Source organism: Gekko japonicus, unplaced genomic scaffold, assembly GCF_001447785.1.
Source record: "Gekko japonicus isolate JY-2015 unplaced genomic scaffold, Gekko_japonicus_V1.1 scaffold56, whole genome shotgun sequence".
Lineage (NCBI taxonomy): Eukaryota > Metazoa > Chordata > Lepidosauria > Squamata > Gekkonidae > Gekko > Gekko japonicus.
The window spans coordinates 2,171,433-2,198,328 of NW_015169779.1; the positions used below are offsets into that span (position 1 = coordinate 2,171,433).

The window sequence follows — 26,896 nt, forward strand, 5'->3', positions numbered from 1 at the left end:
AGCTATTGGGGAGGGGGACACGCAGATCTGTCCTTGCAGAGGAGGGAGAGCTTGTAACTGAATAAAACTTGGTCTTAAAGGTGCCACTGGACTGTTTTGGGGCTGGGGCGGGGCTCTGCAACTTACCTGGCTGCTTCTTGCTCTGACTGAGGGCTGCTGGGAGCAGAGGGTGGGGCTTGTTGCATGTGCCCGCCCCCTGGGCTCTTTACTGCTGGAGCTCCGCTCCTGTGCGTTCCTGCAGGAAATGACCCCTGGTTATTTATATCATCACCACCACCACCACCACCATCAATAATAATAATAATAATAATAATAATAATAATAATAATAATAAAAAATTTGGTTTATTAATTGCCCTATCCCTGCTAGGCAGGGCTCTGAGCGATTTACAGCCACAAAACAAATGTAGAGGCCGTTCACATTCTAATCACAAGCAGAATTATAATACAGGGTTCAGAACCGGATTTAAAAAGTCCAAGATGGCATCTCTAGAATTCGTATCCCAGTCCTGGACCTCCGGGCAGGGGGGAGGAAGTGCAAGCTCAGAGTGGGAGGGGGGTGGAGAGAAGAGGGCGCCGGCTGCAATGGAGAACTGTTGCTGTCCTCGGTCTGGCGGAACGTCTCTGCCTTACAGGCCTTGCGGAATTGCATCGGGTCCTGCAGGGGCCCTGATGGTATTAGGCAGAGAGTTTCACCAGGTTGGGGCCAGGAGCGAAAAGGCCCCGGCCCTGGTCTTTGGGGCCAGGGATCACCTGCAGGTCGTTACCTGCAAAGCGCAGTCGCCTGCCTTTCTTCAGAGAAGCCTTCAAGAGAGCATTATTTAAAATCACAGTAAAGCCAACATTGTGCCGTCTCTCGCACCCAGCAACAGACTTGATCTGTTTTTCACTGGACACCCTGTGTAACGTCTCACACCCTGTAATGTATCAAGCTCCGACCGCGTGCGCGGCTTGGTCACCACATGGTCATGCGAAGCGGCCGAGCTTCACTCTCAGGAACAATGGGCCCAGCGGATCCTAGCCCGCTCCAATCGGAGGGCTAGGCTCCAGGCCGAGAGCCTATGGAACTCTTGACCACTGTAAATAACCTATAACTTGTGTGGGGGTGTGTTTTGGGTGTGGGTTGCTTGCCTTTATAAACCAGCCTGAGAGCCGGTAGTTCTTGTCTTGTTCCGAGTCGAAATAAAGTACGAGAGCTGAAATCGCTAGTAAGTTTCAGTACTTTTCACACCCCGAGTTCAGCAGTGCTCCTGTACCGTTGGCCACTCTGTTGTGCTCTTATGCTTGTTTTTCTCGCTTAAGGAAACCTCTTTCTCACCCTCTTTTCAGGTTTTACTTCATCGACTGGCAAACTTCCAGCGAGTCTGGAGTTTGCCACCGAGTGAGACCACCGGGAAAGAAGTAACAGCCCTTGCGTGGCGGCCAGATGGCAAAAGTAAGGTGCAACGGCGGATGCTTTATGGCGGGGGTCCCCAGCATGGTCCTTGTGGGTGCCCGCCGACACCTTTCTTGGTGCGCATCAAGTGTTTTTGGGAATTGGGTGGGGCCAGTTGGGGCTCTGGCCCCACCTGGGCTTGTGATTGGCTGTTGAAGCCCAGATCAGTTCTGCAGATTAAAGCAACCGTATTTCAGTGGCAGCTGCCCCCACAGGGTTTGTTTTCTTCTCTCTCACACCTCTTTCCCAGTGCGTGTTTCTAATTACCCCTCTTCTTGTCCCCTGCACGTGGGCTCCCTCTCTGAGGCTACATTCACACGGGCGATTTGATCCGTTTCCCTGGCTGTTCCCTTCTGGATTTAAAGGGCACGACCAGACAGCAACATCTGTCCGCCGTGCCCCAGTCGTCTGAGTTCCATTCCCCACTCCCCTTGCCCCGTGTTTCTTTGATACCTGATAAAGTCCGGTCCTGCTGGTCTGAGCCACTTCAAAAATGGATTACCTGTCGTCTGGTCACTCTGTTGCGCAGCCAAGCCGTCAGGCGGGTCTCCCTGAGCTCTCGCTTTCCAGCCGCCATTCCCCCCCTCTAGTTAGCAAGGATCGCATGACTGTATACGGGGCTTTTTTTGTAGAAAAAGCCCAGCAGGCACTCATTAGCATAACTGGCCACCCCCAACAGCAGAAACACATTAGCATATTAGGCCACACCCCTGACAGCACAGCTCATTGTCATATGAGGCCACACCCCCATGTTACCAGAAGTGTGGTCATCCAGCCACACCCACCTTTTGCTTCTTATTCTCTACCTTGTTTGTTGTCAAAACCCAGGGCTTTTTTTGTAGCAGGAACTCCTTTGCATGTTAGGCCACACACCCCGAATGTAGCCAATCCTAATGAGTTTCTGCTGTTGGGTGTGGCCTATTATGCTAATGAGTTCCTGCTGGGCGTGGCCAACTTGGGAGCCAGCCGGAACTCCGTTCCTGTGCGTTCCTGCCCAAAAATAGCCCTGACTGTATATACGCTCCCCCCCCCCTTTGGGGCTGCTCAAAACCTTGTTTTCTTTTGACAAACTCTCAAAGAAAGACACCCCTGTTCTGCGGCTTTTTAATATTGTTTGGGGGAGGGGTAAATGGAAAAGATTAGAGGGAGGATGGCAGTGGACTCCATTTCCCAGCAGTCTCTTCACTGCTTCTGCGATTGCTCTGTGGGCTTAATTTAAAAAGAAAATGGCCGCCAGCCCCATGAACTGGGGGTGCTTCTGAGTGCTTCTGGGCATGGTCCTAAGGGCAAACTTCTAAAAAAAATGGCCGACAGGCTGACTCCCTGGTTTCTGACATCTGGCCATGCAAGGAGGGGTGAAACGGCATTGAAGCGTGCTAAAACGGGTGAGTCTGGTTAGGATTCTCTGCCACAAAATAACCTGGCTTGAGGCGGGGCAACAGTAGATTAAACTGCCCATCTGATCGGACTCTGAGTGTGGCTCTGCCTCTCGTGACAGCCATTTTGCGGTTGGCCCCGCCTCCCATGGCAGCCATTTTGTGGTTGCGCCCACTGCCCTGCTTGAGAATGCCGAAGGTGCCCACAGGCCCAAAAAGGTTGGGGTCCACTGCTTGGTGCTATGATTTCAGACAATAAATGAAGTAAGGCTGTGATCACACGCACCAGAAGATCCGACATAGGCGCGAATGCCCAACGGATCAAAAGGGCGCGATCAGACAGCAAGATATGGGAAGCGTCCCGCAGCCGTCAGCAACCCGTGCTGCGCCACCGCAGAAGTGGAGTCAAAAGACACCGGAGAAAATCCAGTAGTAAACAGGTTGCGACAGGCCACGGACGGACTTTCCCCTGTCTGGTCACTCAAGCACACTCGTGTCCCATCGGGATGTTCTGATCAGGCCATCCCGACTCCGTGCTGTTGTTCCTCCCCCCTGCTTTGCAGTATGTGCATCATCGCAAACTCCATAGGGAGCCCCCTGACTCACCCACGGTTGTGTCTGATCACACAGTGACGGGCCGCGCCCGCAGCAAGTAAGGGCTGTGTGATCTCGCAACCGTGGGTCAAATCCCTCTGGAGGGAATAGCCTCGCTTCCCCTCCGCTTCAACTGGCGCGTGTGACCGCAACCTAATACTCCTATCTTATTTTCATCCCATTTTCCCTTTAAGGAGCTCAAGACTGCATACGTGAGGCTCCATTGCTTTCTTTCATGTTCACAACAGTCTTGGTCAGCAGGTTTAGCTAAGAGTGGCTGGTCCAGAGTCATCCAGACCATTGTGATAGACTTGAACTCAGGTCTCCCCCAAATCCCGTTCCCTGACTGCTGCACCTCACTGACTCTTTCACAAGAATGCTCAGCCCTTTGAAAACGTAGCTCTGTCTGCCGCATAAAGAGTGGCAGGTGCTGGATTTGGTTTACGACCAAGATTATGTTTAAAACTAAAATGTGATTGCTCTATTTAACTTTTTTGGTTGCTTGGCGTATAAGAAAGGTGCTTCGGCTTGTGTGCTGCACGCTTCATCGGGTTGCTGCTCTTTCTGCAGTTCTGGCTTTTGGACTCGCCGATACGAAGAGAGTTATCCTGTGCGACGTGGAGAAGCCGGAAAGCCTGCACTCCTTCTCCGTGGATGCGCCAATCACTTACATGCACTGGATGGAAGTAACAGAAGAAAGCAGGTAAGCGTTGGCATCCGCTCTCCAGTGAGCTTGTGGGTAGCTACTCGCCTGTTCTAAGGTTTATAAGATTATGCATGGGATAGAGCAGGTAGGGAAAGATTATGCATGGGAAAGAGCAGGTAGAGAAAGAGGTACTTTTCGCGCTTTCTCACAATACAAGAACTCGTGGGCACTCCATGAAATTGCTGAGCGGTCGGGTTAGAACGGATAAAAGGAAGTACTTCTTCACCCAAAGAGTGATTAACACATGGAATTCACTGCCACAGGAAGTGGTGGCGGCTACAAGCATGGACGGCTTCAAAAGGGAATTAGATAAGCATATGGAGCAGAGGTCCATCAGTGGCTATTAGCCACAAGGTATAGATAGGGATTCTGGTGCAAGTGATGCTCTTGGGGGGGTCAACGATGGGAGGGCTTCTAATGTCCTGGCCCCACTGCTGGACCTCCTGATGGCACTGGTATTTCTGGCCACTGTGTGACACAGAGTGTTGGACTGGATGGGCCATTGGCCTGATCCAACATTGGCATCTCTTATGTTCTTATGTTCTCTGTGGTAACAATTGTCTCCAGGCCGTGGATGCAGAGAAGCTCTTCTAAACTGAAAGTTTACGTGTATTTTGAAGCTCCCACCGCAGTTCTGGAAAGTTGGGAAAGGAGTCTGTAAGCCGCTCCGAGACTCCTTTGGGTAGTGAAGGGCAGGGTATAAATCCAATCTCCTCCTCCTCCTCTTCTTTCTCTTCTTCCTCTTCTTCTACTTCTTCTGACATTTATATCCCGCCGTTCCTTGTGGCTGAAGTCGGCTTGCCAGAACAGTTAAGAACGTTTTCCGTTTAAAACCAAAAATAGACTGGCAAATCCCAGATCCCCCCCCCCCGACTCAAACCCCCAAAAGATGCCTGCCGTTGAAATCCCCCTCAAAATCCCCTGGCAGACAGGTAGGCCGTGCAGTACCTTTTGCAGATCTCCAAGGTGGGGCCCCCTCTCACCTCTTCAGGGAGCCCAATCCATAGAGATGGAGGAACGATGGGAAAAGCCCGGGCTCTGGTCGATGCCAGATAGGCCACCCTAAGTCGTGGGATAGCCAGCAGATGGCTGCCTAAGGACCGTAGTTGGCGCCCTGGGACATGTGGGAGGAGACAGTCCCAGGTGGCGAATGGCTTTGAAGGTCATAACCAGCACCTTGAAATGAACTCAGAAACAGACGGGCAGTCCGGTGTAGTGCTTAAGAGCGGCAGACTCTGATCTGGGGGAACCGGGTTTGATTCTCCACTCCTCCACATGCAGCTGTTGGTGTGACCTTGGGTCAGTCACAAGTTATCTCGGAGCTGTTCTCTCAAGAGCAGTCCTCGAAAGAGCTCCCTCAGCCCTACCTACCTCAAAGGTGTCCGTTGTGGGCAGGGGGAGGGAAAGGAGATCGCAAGCCACTCTGAGACTCAGAGTGAAGGGTGGGGTATAAATCCAACCTCCTCCTCTTCTCTTCAGCCAGTGTAGTCGGAAGGTCCCCCCTCTTGGGCCTTCTCTTTCCATCAGTGCCTTTTCCAAAGTTCTCTATTGCTCTCCAGTTCTGAAAGAACACCAGAGCTCAAGATCCCAGCTGAGGGACCGGACGTGACAGAAATGGCATCCTGTTGGTTTATTTACTTCATTTGTACCCTTGCTTGCCTCCCTGGTGAGGACCGGAAGTGGCTTAGATTGCACGCCTCTCCTCTGTTTTCACCCTTAACATAACCCTGGGAAGTAGGTGGGTCTACGAGTGTGGGACTCGTCCAAGGTGGCCAGAGCCGGGGCTTCCGCCTGGGCCCCCTCGAGAAAGAGAAGAAGAAGAGATTGGATTTATACCCCGCCCTTCACTACCCAAAGGAGTCTCAGAGCGGCTTACAGACTCCTTTCCCTTCCCCTCCCCACAACAGACACCCTGTGAGGTAGGTGGGGCTGAGAGAGCTCTGACAGAAACGGCTCTTTTTCAAGGACAGCTCTTGTCAGAACTACGGCTTGCCCAAGGTCATCCAGCAGGTGCATGTGGAGGAGTGGGGATTCAAACCCGGTTCTCCCAGATTAGAGTCCGCGCACTTCACCACGACACCAGACTGACTTCGTCTGACACTCTAATTTCTGAAACAGCACTGTGAATGGTCCCACCTCTGCCAGTCTCACAAGCAGTGCTGGAAATGGTCTCTTGTCACTGAGTAATGCTGCAGTTTACATTTAATGTTTGCATTTAAGTCATCGTGAAGAAGATGATGATAACTGAAGGCACTATTAAATATAATAAAGCACTATCCACATTCTGGGGGGGGAAACACCCTGATATCCTTTCTTAAATGGAAAGAAGAAGAAGAGATTGGATTTATACTCCGCCCTTCACTACCCAGAGGAGTCTCAGAACGACTTACAAACTCCTTTCCCTTCCTCTTCCCACAACAGACTTCCTGTGAGGTAGGTGGGGCTGAGAGAGCTCTGACAGAAACGGCTCTTTTTCAAGAATAGCTGTGCCAGAACTATGGCTTGCCCAAGGTCATCCAGCAAGGGGCAAGTGGAGGAGTGGGGAATCAAACCTGGTTCTCCCAGATTAGAGTCTGCGCACATAACCACTACACCAAACTAGCTCTCATTGGATTTATACCCCACCCTTCACTACCCAAAGGAGTCTCAGAGCAGCTTACAAACTCCTTTCCCTCCCCCTCCCCACAACAGACACCCTGTGAAGTAGGTGGGGCTGAGAGAACTCTTGACAGAAACTGCGAAACTGCTCTTTATCAAGAACAGCTCTGACAGAACTATGGCTTGCCCAAGTGTACAAGTGGAGGAGTGGGGAATCAAACCCGGTTCTCCCAGATTAGAGTCCACGAACTTAACCACGACACCAAACTGGCTCTGGGGGGTGTCCCCCCCCAGGATGTAGATGGTGCTTTGACCCTGAATATAGTTATTCTGTTAAAATACATACTTGTCTTCTCAGGAAACAAAGCCATAACCTTGGCGACACTCTGTTTTTAATTTCAGTGTTCTTGCTTCGTGTTTTAATGCTGAGGATGAATCCAACCTCCTCCTTCCTAAACTGCCTGCACTGCCAAAGAAGTGAGTGTTAAGATCCTTAATGTTATCACGTGGGTCACAGCAGGGCCTTCTCTGTGGAGGCCCCTAGACTCTAGAAGAAACACCGGAAGGAAAACTATTGGTTTTAATAGACTTTGGGCATTTGCAGTGCTAGATGTGGTGGAGGTTCAGGATATAGTTTTATTGGTTGTTGGTGTTTTTTTAAATAGTATTTAGGAAGCTACCAAGCGATAGAAGTGGAAAGAATGTATGTTTTTAAAATTAATATGTTTTGGCTGTTTTCTTGGCCACAAACAGAGCAGACTAATGGTAGTTGGATATCCTCCGGGCTGTCTTCTCTACTTCCCAGGAGTACCACGTAGTGGGGAATGCTTTTGTGCATTGAGCCGATGTCTTTTGATAGTCTCTGGGCTCTTTTACCTTAATTACCAGTTATTCTTGGGTGTCTTGTTCATTTTAGACAGCTTTAAAAGGGGATTAGATAGATTCATGGAGGATAAGTCTGTCAATGGCTATAAGCAGCCATGGTGACTGAGGGGAACCTCTGCATTAAGAGGCACTAATCCTGTGAATCTCAGAGCCAGGAGGCAACCTCAGGGGAAGGCCTTGGCCTCTATGCCCTGTTGTTGACCCTTCAGAGGAACTGGGTGGCCACTGTGTGAGAGACAGGATGCGGGACTAGACGGACCCTTACTGGTCTGATCCAGCAGGGCTCTTCTGATGTTCATTTATAGGTAATATTACGGAATGTGCTTCTTTTCTTTTCTCTTTTTAAACACAGCTTCAGTGCTACCGCAAAAATTTTCAGGTAATGCGTTTTCTGCTTTTATCTTGCTTGGGCTTTGAGAACAAACACAATTCTTGCTGTTGATTTTTTAAATAAAATATGTGTGTATACATATATATGTGCGCGTGTGTGTGTATATATATTTATATATTTATGTGTTTATATTCTTTTTAGTGAAGAAAAATCAGATGAAATTATGAAGCTCATGGGTGATGTCAGGTAGGTAGCTTGTTTAATGAAGTTTGATTTGTTTTAAAGTTAAACTTTGAGCAAATAAAGGCAAGGAGATATGTTCAAGGTAGCTGAAGTCTGTAAGGACTACTGTGAGTTTTGGTTGATTAATAGAAAAGAGCAAGAGTCCAGTAGCACCTGAAAGACACAAAATTTGTGGCTGGGCATGGGGTTTCACGAGTCATTGCTCACTCTCTATGGGAGAGGTTTGCAACTTATGGGAAGCATTTTTCCAGGTTTTGCTGTGCTATTGTAATAGCAAACAGGGGAAAAATTCAATTCCTTTTCCTTCTAACCATGACTGCCATGACTGATAGCTCTTGAACTGCAAGTTACCTTGTGCTTTCTTCAGAATTTAAAAATGCACACACCCAACTCGTTGACAGCCCTAGCTAGGCAGTTCAAAACATTTAGAATCTTTGCTGTTGCTGGAGAAACCTTTTCTCATTGATGCCTTATTTTGGGCTGTTGAGATTGTACCCTTGAGTTGGTTCACGTGGCTGTGTGGTGCTGTGTCACATCCTTCCCGAGGCCGGTACCCCTGAAAACAACTGTGCTTTCCCAGTCCTGGTACAGAGTATCATGTTTTCCTCATTCTGGCTCTGTTCTCTCTGGAGTAAATGTGGGGACAACCTTGGCCAGAACTCCGTGATGTAGACCAGGGGTGGCCAAACTTGCTCAGGGTAAGGGTTAGGGTTAGAGCCACATAGAATAAAGGGTTAGAGCCACATAGAATAAACATCAGATGTTTGAGAGCTGCAAGATATGAACAAATATCACCCACACATTTTTATTTAAAATATGCAAATGTGCTTTTTATTAACGTTAAATGAGCCTGCCAAAAATAAAAACAGAAGGGGTAGAAACATATTGATAGTGATATTTATGTGTCCAATGATATTTGTTTGCTAATGATATGTATTTGTCTAAGAGAGAGAGAGAAAAAGAGAGGTGGAAAGAAAGCATGAAAGACGTGGAAAGAAAGAGAGAGAGCCAGAGAACCAAGAAAGCAAGTAGATGGGAGGGAGGGGGTTGGAAGAGAGGGAGGGAGGGAGAGAAAGTATGCTTCCCCTTTGCTTTCCCAGCTACCCCTTCGAGAGCCGCACAATATGTGTGAAAGAGCCGCATGCGGCGCCCGAGCCGCAGTTTGGCCACCCCTGATGTAGACAGGCAATACTAAGCTGGATAGGTATGATGCCTCCTCTCTGCTTCTAGTGAGCTTAGCTTTCTGGAATCAAGCTAGGGCCACCAGAAAAGAGGACAGGTAAAGTGACACCATGATGGGGTGGATCCAACCAGCTTTTTTGCTGATGAAAAAGGGAGGGAGGGTCTTCTCTGACCACCCGGAAAGTTTATGTGGGGGACCATGGTACACGAAAGCCGTATGATATGGGGAGCTGGGTGAGATGTGAGTGGAAAAGGTGGCTGAATCCCACCCACTGACTTATAGCCTAGTTGGCATTCACTCCTATAGGGGAAATTAAAATGCTACATTTTGGCACTTAAGGTACCGTTCGGATTAGGTGCCCGTCCCTTGTTTTCGGGCATTTCACAACTGAGTACAGAGGGGGGAAAGAAGTACGAGGCCTATGCCACTGAAGGGCCCCGTAAATATGCACTTCTTTGTCCAGTAGACCTACTGTTTTTAAAAAAGGATAGGAATGTGTTCTCAAAATATTTCAGAGAGTGTCTGAAACAGATACGGCAAGGGTGTCTGTGGCGTCCTGCTTATTGGGGAGACTGTTTCTCCTTTAAAACACACTCAGTGTACGTGAACTTAGTAGATTTCTGCTGCCACCAGGAATTAAACATTCCAAATCTCTCTATTTTGGTAGAATGACCCAGTGTCTGGGCGCTTCAGAGGACTATGTGGCCCTGAGGAAGGACTGTACTGATTGCTGGGATAAGTTTAAACAAATAATGATTTATTTATAAAAGCACAAAATAAGTTTCTGGGTATTTTTAAGCTGATGTTGAAGAAGGAAAATATAACTGACAAAGCTTGGTGTCACACACAATCTCTCAAACACCAAAACTTAACTCTGACAGGCTTAGACACTCAGTCTAAACTCTCTTTCTCATAACCACACAGGCTAAACTCTCTTTCTCATAACCACACAGGCTAAACTCTCTTTCTCATAACCACACAGCACAGGCTAAACTCTCTTGCTCATATAGCCACACAGGCTAAACTCTCTTGCTCATATAGCCACACAGGCTAAACTCCAACTGCTTCCTCTGTCATACAGACTCCCCGAAAAACCTCCACACTTGTCTCGTCAAGAACACAGAATCACCTCAGAGACATCTCTCCTCCCACACTCTCAGTCATTAGCCCATCACATCACACTTATCTCCCTCTATCACTCTTCTCATATTACTGCAGTCACACTAAACATTTAAAGAAACATACACACCAAAACAAGACGTCATTACAGTGTCGAACTCATTTGTTACGAGGGCCGGATCTGACACAAATGTTACTTGGCTGGGCCATGTGTGCCATAAAATGTAATGCCAGGTACCAGAGATATAAACGGTATAAAGGGCAGCAGCTGGCAAACTCCAAGTTAGTGTATCTTCACTGCAAGGCCTCATGGGCTGGTGGGGGGGGGATTATGAAGGAAAACCCATATGGGCAGACTGGAGAGCCAGGGTACATGACTAGGCAGATGTTCCCACGCTGCTTGACTGCTACAGGCGAGGTTGTTCTGCTATGCTGAAGCCACAATCCAAGTGGCTCCACCCATTCCCCCTGAGCAGTCTCTCCCTTGCACTAGTTGCTTGTGAGCCGCATAAGAGCCCAGGACGGGCTAGTTCTGGTTCCCAGGCCTTATGTTTGACATCCCTGAGATATGGGGTTCCTTGGCAAAGAAGGACAGACAGAGATTTCAGGCATTGCCAGTAAACTTTGTGCAGAGGGCTGCTTTGTTTCTCTGCGGTGCACCCATTTCTGTGGTGGCTTCCACACGGGAATAAGATTGCTCAGTTTCCCGGTTGCTACTGCAGAAACAGCACAGTAGGCACAGGGCTTTCACATAACAGGTTTCCATGCGTTTCCCCTGCTCCAGTGCCTCAGCACCTGCCATTCTTCTCCCCACACCACTGTGGGCTTTTCAGGTTTTTTTAAAAAAATGATAATCGAATGTCATTATAACGATGAGTCTATCAGATCCTCCAAATTTCCTTTCATTTGTCTAAAAGTGTCTAACCCTTTTCCTTGCAGATATAAGGGGAAAGGCATATCTCTGTAACGAAAGGCAATAGACTATAAAAAGTGGTATATGTTAATGTTAATATAATGTGTCACCTACTTCATAGGTAAGCACACTGATCAGTTTCTTTTTGTGGTTTTTATTTAGGCTGAATGCTCTGGTTCTTGGGAGCAACTCTGGCTTTATTGAGATTTATGCTTATGGGATGTATAAGATTGCCACAGTAACTGGGGTATGTCGGTCTTTAATTACCATGTTTCAGTACCATGTCCTCCTCTAAGAGATTTTCAGTGCACCCTTTTTTATTTTACCTTTGTGCTTAATACCCAGTTAACAGGAAGCCTGAGATTTTGAAGGGCATTATTCAGTCTTGCAGAAGCAAAACACAGAGAACTCTTTGGCTGTTAGAAGTTTCGTAGTGACATGTCAAAAATGTCTAAAGGAGCAGAGACTGAGCTTCCGGGGAGGGCGGGATAGAAATGCGAATAATAAATAAATAAATAAATAAATAAGGGACCTCCTTTCCCCCTGGTTGGGACTTCTGTTTCTTAAGAGCTGTGTGGCTGGCATAATGCAACAGTTCTCCCTGTCGCTGGGTCTCTCTGCTCAGGGAAGCTATTGCTGTTTTCCCAATCACTGTGTTTCTAGAGGCACAGAAACCGTGACAAAATGGAAAGCCGGCATCTCATTGATGCACACCATCTTATATCCTGCAAATTTTTATACAAATCTCATTTGTTTGCTCATGGCCCCAGTCACACGGAGAATTGGCCACGTGAAAGGCATGAATGCTGGGCAGATTTTCGGGGCGCGATCACACCACAACATCTGGCAAGCATAGCGCACCCGTGGGCAACCTGTGGCGTGTCGCAGAAGATGCACAGTTAAAGTACCTGTAAAGATCTACTAGCAAATGGTTTCCTACGGGCTGCAGACAGACTCGTTCGGTGTGATTGCACCGGCGCTCCGCCGGCGCTCTGATCGCATAATGGCAGATCAGAATGCGATGGCGCAAATAGCCACGCCTCCCCCCCCATGTTTTCCGGCACATGTGGCCAGGGCCCATGATGAGCTATGGCTTACTGTTTTAAACACAATTTACTATACATCCACACTAGAGTCTCCTTGCTGAGATCAGGAAAAAAAATATAACAGTAAATGAGCACAAAATGATCTCTTTGTAATTACTGTGGGGGGAAAGTGAGGCTTATTTTTTTTCCCCAAAACTTTTTCCTCGGGCTCCTCCAGGTGGCTGGTTCTTGTCTCGCCTTATGTCTCTCGAGTGACTTGAAATCGTTATCTGTTATTACGAAAGTCGAAGCGTCTCCAGAGAGCGAGCCGGAAATAACATACTTCCAGGTGAGTAGAGTTGGTGGAACAACCCACAGTGATGGTTTTTGGAAGCCCATGTTGTCATTTCATCCCCTGCAGTGAGCGTGTCGGATTGTTTCTAAGCCACAGTTACAATTTGATGGTGATAAAATTACTACCATCAGCCTATTGGTTCTGAACAGCTGTACGAAGAGCCATAGCAATTGAGAGAAATTTGGCGACAGCCACAGGGACGATTTTTATTTGTTTACTGTATGTATAACTCACCATTCTGCCCAGTGGGGATTTAGAGTGGCTTACGTCGTTCTCCTGTCCTGTGAGGTAGGCGAGGCTGAGAGTGTGACTGGCCCAAGGTCACCCAGCAAGCTTCATGATGGCAGGAGTGGGGATTCGAAGCTGGGTTTCTCAGATCCTAGTCTGGCCCTTTAACCATTTACACCATGACGGCTCATTTTGTATAAGACGGGCTGTAAGGCTGCCTTCTGTCTCCTCTTAAGAGACTGAGCGACAAATGAGTGCCGAGTTCAGATTTCGTCTCTCCCGTGAGCTCTTTAGGTGGCAATCGACAAACCCACTGTCTCTCGTGCCCATGTAACCAGCCACACAGTTCCTCCAATGAAAGGGCTGTTATGTCTGTAGGAAAGGGGGTAACAGTTTCCACTGACCTGGAATGAAATTCCAGGGCTCCATGGGTTGCTGCAGGAGGGGGAAACGGGAAAATCCTTCCTTGGGAAATCTGTGGATGATTGGATGCATGCCATTGGTTTAATTTAGCTATCATGATGAATCACGGGCAGTGGCTAGAAAAGCTCTCTAATGGCTGCCACCACTCTGGTATGGGTCTCCTCGGGAGGGCCCAGAGCACCCACCCGACCCCTTTATACACTCCTTTTCCAACAGGTTTCCCCTTATAAGTGACTAAATGAGGCGTGAAGACCCAGGCAGAGTAACAAACTAGTTTTATTAAAGAGATTTAATAACAACTGTAATTCAATAACATGTAGGAAAAATGAGCACGGTAAAGGTAGGTAAACCAGCAAAATAAGAATCATAGAATCATAGAAGGTTAGAGTTGGAAGGGACCTTGCAGGTCATCTAGTCCAACCCCCTGCACTCTGCAGGAGTATACTGAAAGATACCTACAACATACCTGAAAGATGGTCATCCAGCCTCCACTTGAAAACGTCCAGCGAAGGAGCATCCACCACCTCCCGAGGTAGACTATTCCACTCTTACAGTTAGGAAGTTTCTCCTTTAGCCGGTAACGACTCCCTTGTACTTTCCACCCATTAGATCTAGTCTTGCAATCCTAACGCGTCTGACTGTACTGTACCTAGCCTTCTCTAGGTATTTGGCTTCCAGCTGATACACCCCTTTTGGATGAGGGATCCCACCATAGGGGTCCCAAATCCCCCGGGGGCGGAATTCCCCCCGGTTTCGAGCCCCGATTCCCGCTCCCGCAGAATCGGGGCCCGGGGGAAACCCCACCCCCGCGCGTGCGTCACCCGGAAGTGACGTCACATGCTGGGGGCGGGGCGACGCCATTTGAAAACTCTTTGTTTTCCCCTCAAATGGCGTCGCTCCCCCCCAGCGTGTGACGTCACTTCCGGGTGATGCACGCGGGGCGCACGCGCGCGCACGAAGAGGACGCCAGTCGGGAGCTCCCCGCTCCCGGCAAAAAGTGAGTTGGCAACCCTATCCCACCATCTGTAACAGCTTCACACCAGCTCTGCTCCCTAGGAGTGAACCACCTCCCACTTTGGGCAAGGCCTTTTATCACTTCTTTCCAGGCCACGCCCTCTACTATTCTATTGGTTTAAATTTTCCTTCCAAATCCCCCGTTAGCCAATCACAGGGTCCAAAGGGTGACCTGGGAAATGTAGGCCCTGACAGCTACTCTAGTACAGGCTTCCCTGAAGCCTGTAGGCCGCACTAGTATAGGCCTAGGACCATGACACCGTGTTATAACAAATCTGCAGCGATCAAAACATCCTGAGGCAATGTATTCTTCCCATTAATTATACTCTCCAACTTGCTATCTGTTTCCTTTGATCCTGAGCTTCAGCCGTGTAAGAGGGAGAATTTTTTTAAAAAAGCTTTTGGCACCGCTCTCAATGTTACGAGATCCCTTTGTGTTGTCTTTCTGTTCCCTCAGATGTAATCTCCAACCTCTTTTCTTCTGAAGGATGATGCTCCAACCCCTTTTTTCCACTCCCCTTTGAGTAGATTTTTATGCTTACAAACTGTCGTTCATCCCTTCCAAAAGACCGGCTGACAAATTGGGAAGCCTGTCATTTGCTGGCAGGATACCAGATAGATTTTAAAAGCTCAACGCGTGATAAAAGAGCACAATTAAGTAAAGAGCACAATTAAAGAGTGATAAACGAAGCCCCGGGTTAAAATATCTCTGTATCGTACTGCCTTGCTAGATGAATTTTTGGATGTCCTCCAGGGATGTGATCGAAAGAGTCTTGAGAAAGTGCTTCTTGAAACTGGGAGACCTGGGTTTGAATCCCCACGCATGCCATGTCTCGGCCTAGCCTACCTCACAGGGTTGCTGTGAGGATAAAGGGGAGAGAACGGTGTAAGCTGCCTTGGGTCTATGCCAGGGAGAAAGGCGGTGTACAGATGAGGTAAATTCAAGAATTTAATTTAAACGCAGGTGAAATCCTGATAGAAAGATAAGAAAATGTCAAGATGCACGTGTCTGCTTCCCTGCTGATGCTTGTGTCGTACATACGTTTGGCCTTTTGTTGTAGTTCGACACCAGTCTGCTCTCAACATATTTGCCTGAAGTGACTCGAATGGCTCGGAAATTCACACACATTTCAACTCTCCTGCAGGTACGGCCTTGAAATATCTTCTTCCTGGTGGTGGTGGGATGTTGTTCCATTTCTGAACGGGCTTTTCACAGTCTGTGCCACAAATTCTTCCTTTCCCCCTTGCCTGTAACCATGTTCTTATAATTGAATGTATTCTGGTGCAAACTAAAGTCACTGCAAGCTAGGGTTCCCCCTGTAACCCAGGCTTGAAGCTGGTTTGCCGTTCCTTGTTGAAAGGAAATCTTGGTTGGCGCCAGTATCCGTGAAATGATAGAACATGGCAGACACTTAGAAGAATCCTAGTGGGCCACCAAAGATCTGTTTAATCCAAATACATATCAGTGAAGTCACTAGACAAAGTCACTACTGTTTGCCCCACAACAAAGTGAAGAGAAGGGGAATATGCAGGGCTATTTTTGGGAAGGAACGCACAGGAATGGAGTTCCGGCTGGCTCCCGAGTTGGCCACGCCCAGCAGGAACTCATTAGCATAATAGGCCACACCCAACAGCAGAAACTCATTAGGATTGGCTACATTAGGGGTGTGTGGCCTAACAGGCAAAGGAGTTCCTTCTACAAAAAAAGCCCTGGGTTTTGACAACAAAGAAGGTAAACAGAATAAGAAGCAAAAGGTGGGTGTGGCTGGATGACCACACTTCTGGGAACATGTGGGTGTGGCCTAATGTGCTAATGAGCTGTGCTGTCAGGGGTGTGGCCCAATATGCTAATGATTTTCTGCTGTTGGGTGTGGCCTGTTATGCTAATGAGTTCCTGCTGGGCTTTTTCTACAGAAAGAGTCCTGGGAATATGTACTAGTGGGAAACAAGGAGTGATATAAATCTGCAGCTCACTGCTGCTTTCTTCTCCCTGGTTAAGAGCAGGGGGGGTTATATTTGCCCTGGTCTGTTACTTATCGAGAATGCCACATCTGTATTTAAGTCCACTGGTGTTCTGGAATAAATTACTGTCTTATTGCAGTTCTAAGCATACCTGCGTGAAAGTAAATCCCATTAAGAAGGGGTTGTAAAGTCACTTTAAGTCCCTTGCTAATGTAATTCATACTTTAAGAGTGAGGAATTATTTCCCCCCCAAGGGCAATCTTGCTGCCTTCCAGTAAGTTTATAATACATTTACATGGCTTTGAAGATGTGCTTGTAACTTTTGTGCACCGGTGTGTGTGTTTTTACTGGGGTGCAAAAAAAAAAAGTATTAAAAGGCCAATTTAATCATAATTTCAGAATACTTTCTGTAAATTGCTTATGGGGGGAAAGGGCTGAATTGCTTACTTTTTCTGTGTAGTATATCAAGCTGTCGTTGACGTGTATGTGTGAAGCTTGGGAAGAAATACTCATGCAGATGGATTCACGGCTAACTAAATTTGTACAGGTATGGGGGGGGAACCTTGGACAAGTTGTACAATCACTATTTTAATAGTTGTGGTGTTTCTTTCCTGGGTTAAAGAATGAAAGTGGGCCGCTGGCCTAGTTGTAGACAAAGGGGCCATTTTACACTTGCGGCTTCCGAGAGGGTAATGGAGCATTAATGTACCTACGTCCTATCCTTAGGATCATCCAAAGGGCTGAAAGAACAGGAAGTGAAGAGAAAACAGACTGGCTTCCTTTGATTCTCACCACCAAACCCTTTGGCAGGGAAAAAGGAACTTCAGTAGATCCCTGGGGAACCTTTCTGTGCAGAAGCCCTAATGCGACACCCCTTTCCCCCTCCCACAGCGTGCCTACCACCCTCTACACCTCTCTCCCTCACAGGTTGAGGGCACACATAGGTCAGGCGCCACACGTTGCTCCCTTCTTGTCCTCTTCTAAAAATTTGTAGAAAGCCGTGGCCGTTTCGCACCTCAGGCCCTTCCTCTCTCCTTCTTTCTCTCTCAGGGACATCAGCAGACAGGGTAGCCCAGCCGCATTTAACAACAGGTCCTCATTCAAACACTTCACTGAGTTATTGGGGTTGGGGGCTCATACACTGTTCTGTGCACACACCACCAGGGCTATTTCTGGGCAGGAACGCACAGGAATGGAGTTCCGGCTGGCTCCCAAGTTGGCCACGCCCAGCAGGAACTCATTAGCATAATAGGCCACACCCAACAGCAGGAACTCATTAGGATTGGCTACATTAGGGGTGTGTGGCCTAACATGCAAAGGAGTTCCTGCTACAAAAAAAGGCCCTGGGTTTTGACAACAAACAAGGTAAACAGAATAAGAAGCAAAAGGTGGGTGTGGCTGGATGACCACACTTCTGGTAACATGGGGGTGCGGCCTAATATGCTAATAAGCTGTGCTGTCAGGGGTGTGGCCTAATATGCTACTGAGTTCCTGCTGTTGGGTGTGGCCTATTATGCTAATGAGTTCCTGCTGAACTTTGTCTACAAAAAAGCCGTGCACACCGCCACCATTTATTCATATCCTCAAACATATATAAACTGAGATCTTAACTGGTGTGTGTGGGAGGGGGATATGTGTTTCCCTGAGACACACAGCCTACAGGTTTAAATCAACTGGGAGTTAATTTTTATATATAGTTTGAACATGACATTAAAGAAAGTAGCACCTTCTGAATTTGTTTTTATTATTCTAATTTTTTTTTACCGTTTTCCTGTCTTAACGTGTCATAATGCCATTGGGCCTGTAAGCCGCCCTGAGCTTGCTCTGGCGGGGAGGGCAGGGTATGAATTAAATAAGTAAATAATAAAGCAAGCTAGGTGTTAACAACATTCCATTTCTAATTGACTTTTTGAATTGTTTCTCTGTTCCCACAGTTGATATCCTTAGTTATAGATTGCCTCTTTTCAGGCAGCTCTTAGCAGCTGTTCTCCACAATTTCCCTCAGCCAAACACACCCTCAGCCAAACTCTCTTGCTGCCAACTCCCAACTGCTCGCTTACCTGCTCTTTTCCATCTGTCTCTCTAACATTCCATCCGCTTTCATTGGTCACTCCTAGGGAGAGGTGGAACCTAACCCGTCCATCGTACCTAGCCTTTACCATTTCCAGTTCAAAGTTTTGGGGTAGCAGATCTGAAAGAAATCTCTGAGATTTGCAGAGTCTCTGCCAGTTGGTGTTGTGGTGGGTGGAGCTCTGCTTGTATATCCCAGAGTTCCACTTTATTTTGTGGTGCAGGGAGAAATGGGGAGCTAAAAGCAGTAATGGCTTCTCAGTGAGCCACTCCAGTGGGGAAAGCACATGGTGGATCCGGGACCTCATGTACTTGCCCTGGACCTGGGTCTGCTGCTCTCTGTGCCATTTTTACACTGATCCAATTCAAAGTGTGGTAGCACTGAAATGACCAGAACGCTGCATATCCTCTAAGGCCCTCCGACACGACTGCATGCCTCTTGGCAAACTATTTTATTTATTGGTTATATGGGGTCAGGAAGCAGTTTTTCCCCAGGCCAGTTTGGCTGGAGATCCTGGAGGTTTTTTTGTCATCTTCTGGGCGTGGAACAGCGGTCATTGCGGGTGTGGAGGGGGAGGTATTTGCGAATTTCCTGCATTGTGCAGGGGTTGGACTAGATTACCCCAGTGGTCCCTTCCAACTCCATGATTCTATGATTCTATGTCTGTTCAGTCAAATAGTAGCTTCCACCCACTGTGTTTGGATTGGTCCCGTTTTTAATACTGGCCTTATGGTGTAGTTTTAGTTTGTTGTCTTGTTGTTCTCAGCGGCTTGGCTCCACCAGCATTCTCTACCGATGGAAGGGCTTCTATCAGTGGAGTCTAACTCCTTTGCAGCCACCCTTCCTGCCATAGTGCCAGATGCCCATCAGATGGCAGCTCCCAGGCAAAGCGTAAAAGGGTATTTGATCGATTGATTGATTCAGTTTTATACCCTGGCCTCCCTGGCACGGCAGGCACAGGGTGGCTTACAAACATATCATAAAAATACAGTTAAAACCTTCCAAAAACATATAAACATATAGATAACAATCATTTAAAATATGCCTAAAACGCTGAAACATGATGAGTAAACAAGAACAGAGTTATTTTTAATATAGCTTAGGTGACCGTATGATTGCAGTACTTTCACACTAGCTCAGTACGCTCACTTATTGTGCGGCAAGCACAGGCTGGATATAACTATGGTAAAGCCAGGGTATAGGGACACTCCTTGGTGTATAATGTGGCTCCTTAGTCAAACGCCTGGTGGAAGAGCTCCGTCTTGCGGGCCCTGTGGAACTGTAAAAGGTCCCGCAGGGCTCTGATCTCTTCCGGGAGCTCATTCCACCAGAAGGCCCTGGCCCTGGTTGTTGCCAGCCTAGCATTCTTGGGGCATGGATGGGCCCAACTGGTTTTGCGTCCCTGAATGCAGTGCTCTCTGGGGAACACGTGGGGAAAGGTGGTCCCTCAGGTATGCCACAGGAGTGGGTATATGGCAACTCTTCCCCTTGCACAGGTGGGAGTAATTAGGATCCAACAGGATTGAGGTTGTGAGCCAACCTGAAAGGCAGTGAAGCTGAAAGATGGGGTTGAATTTTTAAAAAATAAATGTGTTGATGCCGGTGATTTCCGATTTATAGGAGAAGAACACCACTACATCTGTGCAAGATGAATTCATGCAATTATTGTTGTGGGGCAAAGCAAGGTAAGCGTCCTAAAGGACCCTCTTTTTGCCAGGCTCGCTTTCCTTCAGACAGAAAAAAAGAGACTCCTTCATTGACTGTTTTTCCTCCCTAGCCTTGAACTTCAGGGTCTGCTAATGAGTCAGTTAACAGTGAAGGTACACTTTTTTCTTGGGAAATTTTTCTTCTGGTATGCTTTGGAATCTACAGCAGTCAGAACATTATTATCTTCCAACAGGGCTTAAAAAAACTCGGCCAGTCCATGGAGTCCTCCTATTCCAGTATCCAGAAGCTTGTCATAAGTCATCTGCAGAGGTAAGTCTTAGGAAGTGTGTTCAGGTGCAACAACAGCCCATGTGATGGGAGTGGTTAGAGCAGGGGTGTCGAACTCATTTGTTAGGAGGGCCATATCTGACATAAATGAGACCTTGTTGGGCCGGGCCATGTGTGACATAAAAGGTAATGCCAGGTAGCAGAGACATTAGCTCTTTAAGCTTAAAACTACTTTTGATTTTTTGACATTCACCACAGAAATCTCATGCTCAGAGTTCTGAGTCTAGGACCCAGGTTAAAACATGAAATGGCTGAGTGATTAAGATGCCCTGGCGAAGCAAGCGATGGTGCATCAGCCCAGCTGGAAGCAGAAGACAGCCAGTTCCACTGCGGGCCTGATGGAAACCCTCCAGGGGCCTAATCCGGCCCCCGGGCCGCATGTTTGACACCCTTGGGTTAGAGTGTGGAGATCCAGATTCCGTCTCCAGCATGGCAGTTTGCTGGATTACCTTTGGCCAGTAACGCACTCTCAGCCTAACCTAGAGTCATAGAGCTGGAAGGGGCCATTTAAGTCCAGCCCCCTGCGGAATGCAGGATCAGCTTAAAGCATCCCTGACGAGTGTTCGTCTACCTGCTGCTTGAAGACTGCCAGTGTCTGCCTCACAGAGAGCCAGTTTGGTGAAATGGTTAGGAGTGTGGACCAGTGTTCCCTCTAAGCTGAGTTAGTGTGAGCTAGCTCACAGTTTTTTAGCCTCCGGCTCACACATTTTTGCTTTAGCTCAGGAAGGATGGCTCCAGAGCAAACTAATTTATGCAGTAGCCAAGTAGCTCGCTCACAATTTTAATGCCAGCAGCTCACAAAGTAGAATTTTTGTTCACAAAAGTCCACAGCTTAGAGGGAGCATTGGTGTGGACACTAATCTGGGAGAACTGGGTTTGATTCCCCACTCCTCCACATGCAGCTGCTGGTGTGACCTTGGGTCAGTCACAAGTTCTCTCAGAGCTGTTCTCTCAAGGGCAGTCCTTGAAAGAGCTCTCAGCCCCACCTACCTCACGTCTGTTGTGGGGAGGGGAAGGGAAAGGAGATTGTAAGTCGCTCTGAGACTCCTTTGGGTAGTGAAAGGCGGGGTATAAATCCAATCTCTTCTCTTCTTCTTGTTCTGAGGATAAAATGGAGGAGGTCCATATCCGGCCAAAAGTGGAGTATGTGATATGTTAAAAAAAGAGAAAGGTTTCAGCTGTAACAAAATATAGACAATAACAAACATTTATTTTTAATGTATGGTTATAGATATGAAACAAGCATTCTTCCTCATACTGCATAAGGAGGAAAAATACTTTGGCTCCCCAGATTGTCCAGGGAGCTCCTGGGTTAGGCTGAGTCATTGAATAAGTGTCTAGTTATGCAAAAGTTAAGAACATAAGAGAAGCCATGTTGGATCAGGCCAGTGGCCCATTCAGTCCAGCACTCTGTATCACACAGTGGCCAAAACTCAGGTGCCATCGAGTTCTTGTATTGTGAGAAAGGGAGGAAAGTATTTCTCTTTCTGCCTTCTCCATCCCATGCACAATTTTGTAAACCTCTGTCATGTCACCCCTCAGTCATTGCTTCTCCAAGCTAAGGAGCTCTAACCTCTTGGACCTTTTTCATGTTTTCTTTTAAAAAATATAGCCCACCAAGCATAGCACCATGGAGCATTCAGGATAGCTAACGACACAATAAAGTGTCAATCAAAACAGTATAAAAATAATCACTTATAAACTGCAGATTGGCAAGAGCAGAGCAAGGCGTTTAAAACAACAACAACCACCAGGCAGTTTCCCGACAAAGCTTCACAGCTTTCTGCCTGCTATCCCAAAAAGGCCCACTGAAGATAACCAAGCTAGCCTGTTCCTGAGCAAACGTCGCTCTAGCAAAGGTGGAACTGAAAGCAGACTTTCTGTAGTTGCTCTCAGGGGATTTGAATGGGGGCTGAAGCAGAAGAACCTGCTGCCTAAGTTATACTGTCCCAGGCAGGGCTCTTTTTGTAGCCGGAACTCCTTTGCATATTAGGCGACACACTCCTAATGTAGCCGATCCTCCAAGAGCTTACAGTAGCCCCTGTAAGAAGAGCTCTGTAAGCTCTTGGAGGATTGGCTACATTAGGGGTGTGTGGCCTAATATGCAAAGGAGTTCCTGCTACAAAAAGAGCCCTCCCAGGGCTTCACAAGTGAAAAGCCACACCTTGAATTGTGCTCAGGAGCTAGTGCATATCTTTAGCCACGATGTGCTTCCAATGTGCTCACTTCAAACGATTTCCAAGCGGCTGTATTCTGAAATGATAGAAGTTCCTGAACAGTCTTCAAAGGCAGCCCCAAAAAGAGCAATGTACAGTAGTCTAGCCATATAGGTTTGCAAGGATCGCTAGCTACCCTTTTCTAGGACCAGTTTCAGCTGGTGCACCAAACTCAAGTTGGTAAAAGGGACTCCTGTTCACAGTTGTTGCCTCAGATTGCAGAGGTAGTGCCGGATCCCCAGTGCTGTGCATGTGACCCTTCAAGCAGGAACTGCAGCTCTGTTCAGAACAGGGGACTTGCTGATTCTCAGGTTAATCGGATCTTCTTCCATCTACAGTCTTAGTCTTGTCTGAATTGAGTTTTACGGTGCCATCCTAAGCGGAGTTACATCCTTCTAAGCCCTTTGACTTCAGTGGACTTTGGAGGGGTTAACTCTGCTTAAGACTGCATTGTGAGGATGTTAATCTCCATCACTGGCCCCAGGTATCTGTCCAGGTTATCTCCTGCCTTACTGGGTTGTGATAAAAAGGATAAACAGAGCTGAATGTTAAAGGTAGATTGATGACCTCTGACCCAGAAAGCCTGACCCACTGGTTTTGGGTGGATGCTACAGGCGTAGGAGACAAGATAGAAAACTGTTAGATCCTTTAGTATAAATTCTGTGGGCAAGGAAGCCACCTTGTAGGTCCACTTCCTACCTGACAGGTGCAGGACTGGAGCCCCTGCAAAGCCATCCCTCCAATCCACCCGGTAATCAAGTAGGTTGACGCCATGTTTGGATCATATTGAACCAGGATAATCAACAGGATCCCACTCGCGTTTGTCTTCTGGCATTGGTCCTACGCCAGGGTGACCGAGACCATTTCAGCCACAAAAGAGACCTGTAACTAGATTGATAATGGATCAAGGGCACGATCCAGTGGAAAGCTTTCCTGCACAAGCGTCACCAAAATACAGCTAAACCTAAAGAACTTTCTGTTTAATTCTGCTAGAAAGTATTTCATTTTCTGAGTAGTGCTGGAGAAATAATGACCCCAATCATGAGAAATAATGTGCACAAGACCACTTCCATTTATATGGGGGGCGGGTGTTGATCCAAGGATATATCTGTCTGGGCAAAGCTAATTCCTCTAGGGATATGAATGGGGAAACTTGCATGTTGGGGTGGGAATTCTGTGCGTGTGTCAGAGTGCACATAAATATTTTGTGGTGTGCTGTGCAACTAACGCTAAGTCTTTCACACTTTGTTCTTTAAAGTACATTTAGTATTTCCCCCCCATCTAGCAGAATGCTGCATCCTTCATGAAACACTTTTACTGCCTTGCTTTGACAGCGGCTCTGAGGCCTTGTTGCACCATTTAAGCGAGTTGAAAGGAATGGCATCGTGGAAACAAAAATATGAGTCTCTGGGACTGGATGTGACGGGAATCGAAGGTACGCTCGCTGGCTCGCTGGCTCGAAGATGGATCGCAACTTTGGCTGGCTCTAAATTAATGTCGGCTCTCTTTGCAGAAGCGATTACCGCCGTGGGCTCCTTCATCCTGAAGGCAAACGAGCTGCTTCAGTATGTATGATTCAAGGATGTTATGTGCAGAGGAGCGCATGCCCTCTTGTTCAGTTGCCGCGTTTGTCCAGCTTGGCATGATATAGGCGTGGTCTTCAGTTGCCTGCAGTCTAGATGTATTTTCTGCTGCTCGTTCCCATGTTTTACAGTTATACTTTTCTAAGACCATGGAAGGGCGTAACTCTGCCTAGGGCTATGGAACGTCTTGCCTACTGATAGCTGGTGCAGTAGGGTTGCCAAGTATTACCTCGATCCGGAGCAGGAGACTCCTGGTTCGCTCCCGGAGCGCGCGCGCCGCATCCACGTCACACAAAATAGAGTTTTCCCACCATAGAGTTTTCCCTCAGATGGTCATGGCCCCGCCCCCAACGTGCCCCGCGTGATCGCGTCACTTCCTGGTGATGTGCACGTCGGGGTGGAGCTCCCCCCGGGACCCGATCCGACAGCGGTGGGGAACGGGCCTCTGGGGCAGGGTTTTCCCCGCCCCCCGGGGGGGACTTGGCAAGCCTATGGTGCGGCCTGGTGGCCAAGAGTGCAGACTTGAAAGCTCAGTCACGGATTCGCTAAGTGACATTAGGACAAGCCGCAGTTTTCCCAGCCAACGCTCTCTGCCCACAATATGCGGAGTAATGCTACTCTCTGTTTCGAGGGGGTACTTGAATATCTTATAAGAAGTGCACTGAATCTCCAAAGCACTGCAATAAAGGAACATTTTTCAGAACATGATGTAGAATTGTTCCTGCACATTAGGCCCTGTGCCTGCAATATCTGTACCACAGCATAGCATCTCTGTCCCTACGTTACTTGCACGGGTGCCAGGAATGATGCAGGGGTCAAGGACCCTTTAAAGACGGAGCTGGCCCTCTGGTACCCTGGTGCGCAGAAAGGCCTTTTGGCCCTTTTGCTGCTCTTTTGCTTAGTGGGAAAGTTCCTGGGGAGTCCCTGGTGGCCAGGAGTGGGAAGAGCCAAGCCACTTCCGCAGGGGCTGTTTGGTTCATATCTGTCAGCAGAGAATGATTGATGGTGGATCACCTATCGCCCACTGGTGGCAGTCTGGGAGGGAGCAGTGGATGAACTTGATGCCCATTGGCATGGCTGGCCAGGTCTGAGCTAGGTGGCTCCTGTGGGGCTGCCAGCTTGGCTTACTCCCGGGCCATTTCAACCTCCTTGTTTGTTTCTTTCTTTCTTTTTAAAATTCCTGTTGTTCCACAATTATAACTGACTCAGCCACAGGTGAAGCGAACACAGATTTTTAGGAACCTCTTTAGTATACTTCCCCCCCCCTGAAATGCAAGTAAACACACCTATAAATCCTCCCCTAATAATCATTTAGTCCAACCCCCTGTACTAGGGATGGGCACGAACGGACTGATGAACTAAAGTTTGTCACGAATTTTGGGCAGTTCGTAGTTCACGAAGCTATGTTCACAAATGTCTATGCATTTTGATGCAGTTCATGGTGGCTTGTGGTGGTTTCTGAGGAGCAGAAAGCAGTGTTCTACCCCTGCTTTTTGCTCTTCATGAAAAACAGCTGAGCACCCGGCTGTTTAGAAACCCCTGCTTTCTGCTCCCTGTGAAAAGCCATGGGGAACAGGAAGTAGGGGTTTAAATTTTAAATTGCTCATAAGTCAATATGAACCAGGTCGGTTCGTGAACCAACTTCCCAGTACATATGGGAACCACGAACCGAACTGCAGAAATGTGGTTCATGCCCATCCCTATCTAGCACAATGCAGGAAAAAACCCCCCACTCCCCTAGTGACCCCTGCTGTATGTCCAGGGGAAGGCAAAACACCTCCAGGATCCCTGGGCCAATTTGGCCTGGAGGAAAATTCCTTCCTGACCCCACAGTGGCAATCAGCATTACCCTTAACATATAAGAAAGGGCCATGAGAACCAAGCACTAACTCATCCCTTCCTGCCCTCCCTCTCATGAACTTCCTAAATACATAGTGGCTAGTTACGAGAACCCTGACCCAAATCGTCACATTGGGGAAATTTAAATTGGTTCACTTTGTATGGACTGTTTGAAATATTTGGAATATTTACATCGGTTCACATCATATAGACTGTCAAATATTGGTTGGTGTCCCCGTCTTAAGAGAAGAAGATGGTTGATATAATCCAGCTATTTCCAAAACTGGACAATTTTTTTGTAATGAGTGTGATTATTTTTGGTCTTTCATGCTTAGGTAATTTCATCTTCTAAGTTACTTTTGAATAGGTGTTTGGTAGATACATGATAAGCTTTTCATATTAAATAGTATTTTTATATTTCATAGAATGTTAGCGTTGGAAGGGACGCTGCAGGTCATCTAGTCCAACCCCCTGCACTCTGCATTTTGATCTAGTAATTTTGTCATGGTCGATCTGTTTGGCCTTTATAACCTAAATTCCGATGAAGCCTGTTCCACCGAGGAACGGCTCTAACTGTGAGGAAGTTCTTCCTAAAGTTTAGCCGAAAACTCTTTTGATACAATTTCAATCTGTTGGTTCTGGTCTGACTTTCTGGGGCAGCAGAAAATAATTCCGTTCCACCCTCTATATGACAGCCCTTCAAATATTTGAAGACAGTTATCATATCACCTTTCAATTGTCTCATCTCCAGGCTAAACACACCCAGCTCCTTTTACCTTTCATCCTAGCAGGGGTCATTTCGT

The 26,896-nt window shown here is 47.6% G+C and overlaps 1 protein-coding gene across 1 annotated transcript in view; it reads left to right on the plus strand.

Moving 5' to 3' along the window:
* ANAPC4 (anaphase promoting complex subunit 4) overlaps positions 1 to 26,896 on the plus strand; it is a 53,059-nt gene that overhangs the window by 2,464 nt on the left and 23,699 nt on the right. Inside the window, exons 3-16 of the mRNA XM_015416749.1 lie at positions 1,329 to 1,434; positions 3,975 to 4,107; positions 7,111 to 7,185; positions 7,946 to 7,972; positions 8,126 to 8,170; positions 11,545 to 11,629; positions 12,646 to 12,756; positions 15,489 to 15,572; positions 16,850 to 16,936; positions 20,081 to 20,145; positions 20,238 to 20,280; positions 20,361 to 20,437; positions 24,006 to 24,106; positions 24,185 to 24,236. Of these exons, the coding sequence (XP_015272235.1) occupies positions 1,329 to 1,434; positions 3,975 to 4,107; positions 7,111 to 7,185; positions 7,946 to 7,972; positions 8,126 to 8,170; positions 11,545 to 11,629; positions 12,646 to 12,756; positions 15,489 to 15,572; positions 16,850 to 16,936; positions 20,081 to 20,145; positions 20,238 to 20,280; positions 20,361 to 20,437; positions 24,006 to 24,106; positions 24,185 to 24,236 (1,091 nt within the window). The remainder of the gene's footprint in view (positions 1 to 1,328; positions 1,435 to 3,974; positions 4,108 to 7,110; positions 7,186 to 7,945; positions 7,973 to 8,125; positions 8,171 to 11,544; positions 11,630 to 12,645; positions 12,757 to 15,488; positions 15,573 to 16,849; positions 16,937 to 20,080; positions 20,146 to 20,237; positions 20,281 to 20,360; positions 20,438 to 24,005; positions 24,107 to 24,184; positions 24,237 to 26,896) is intronic.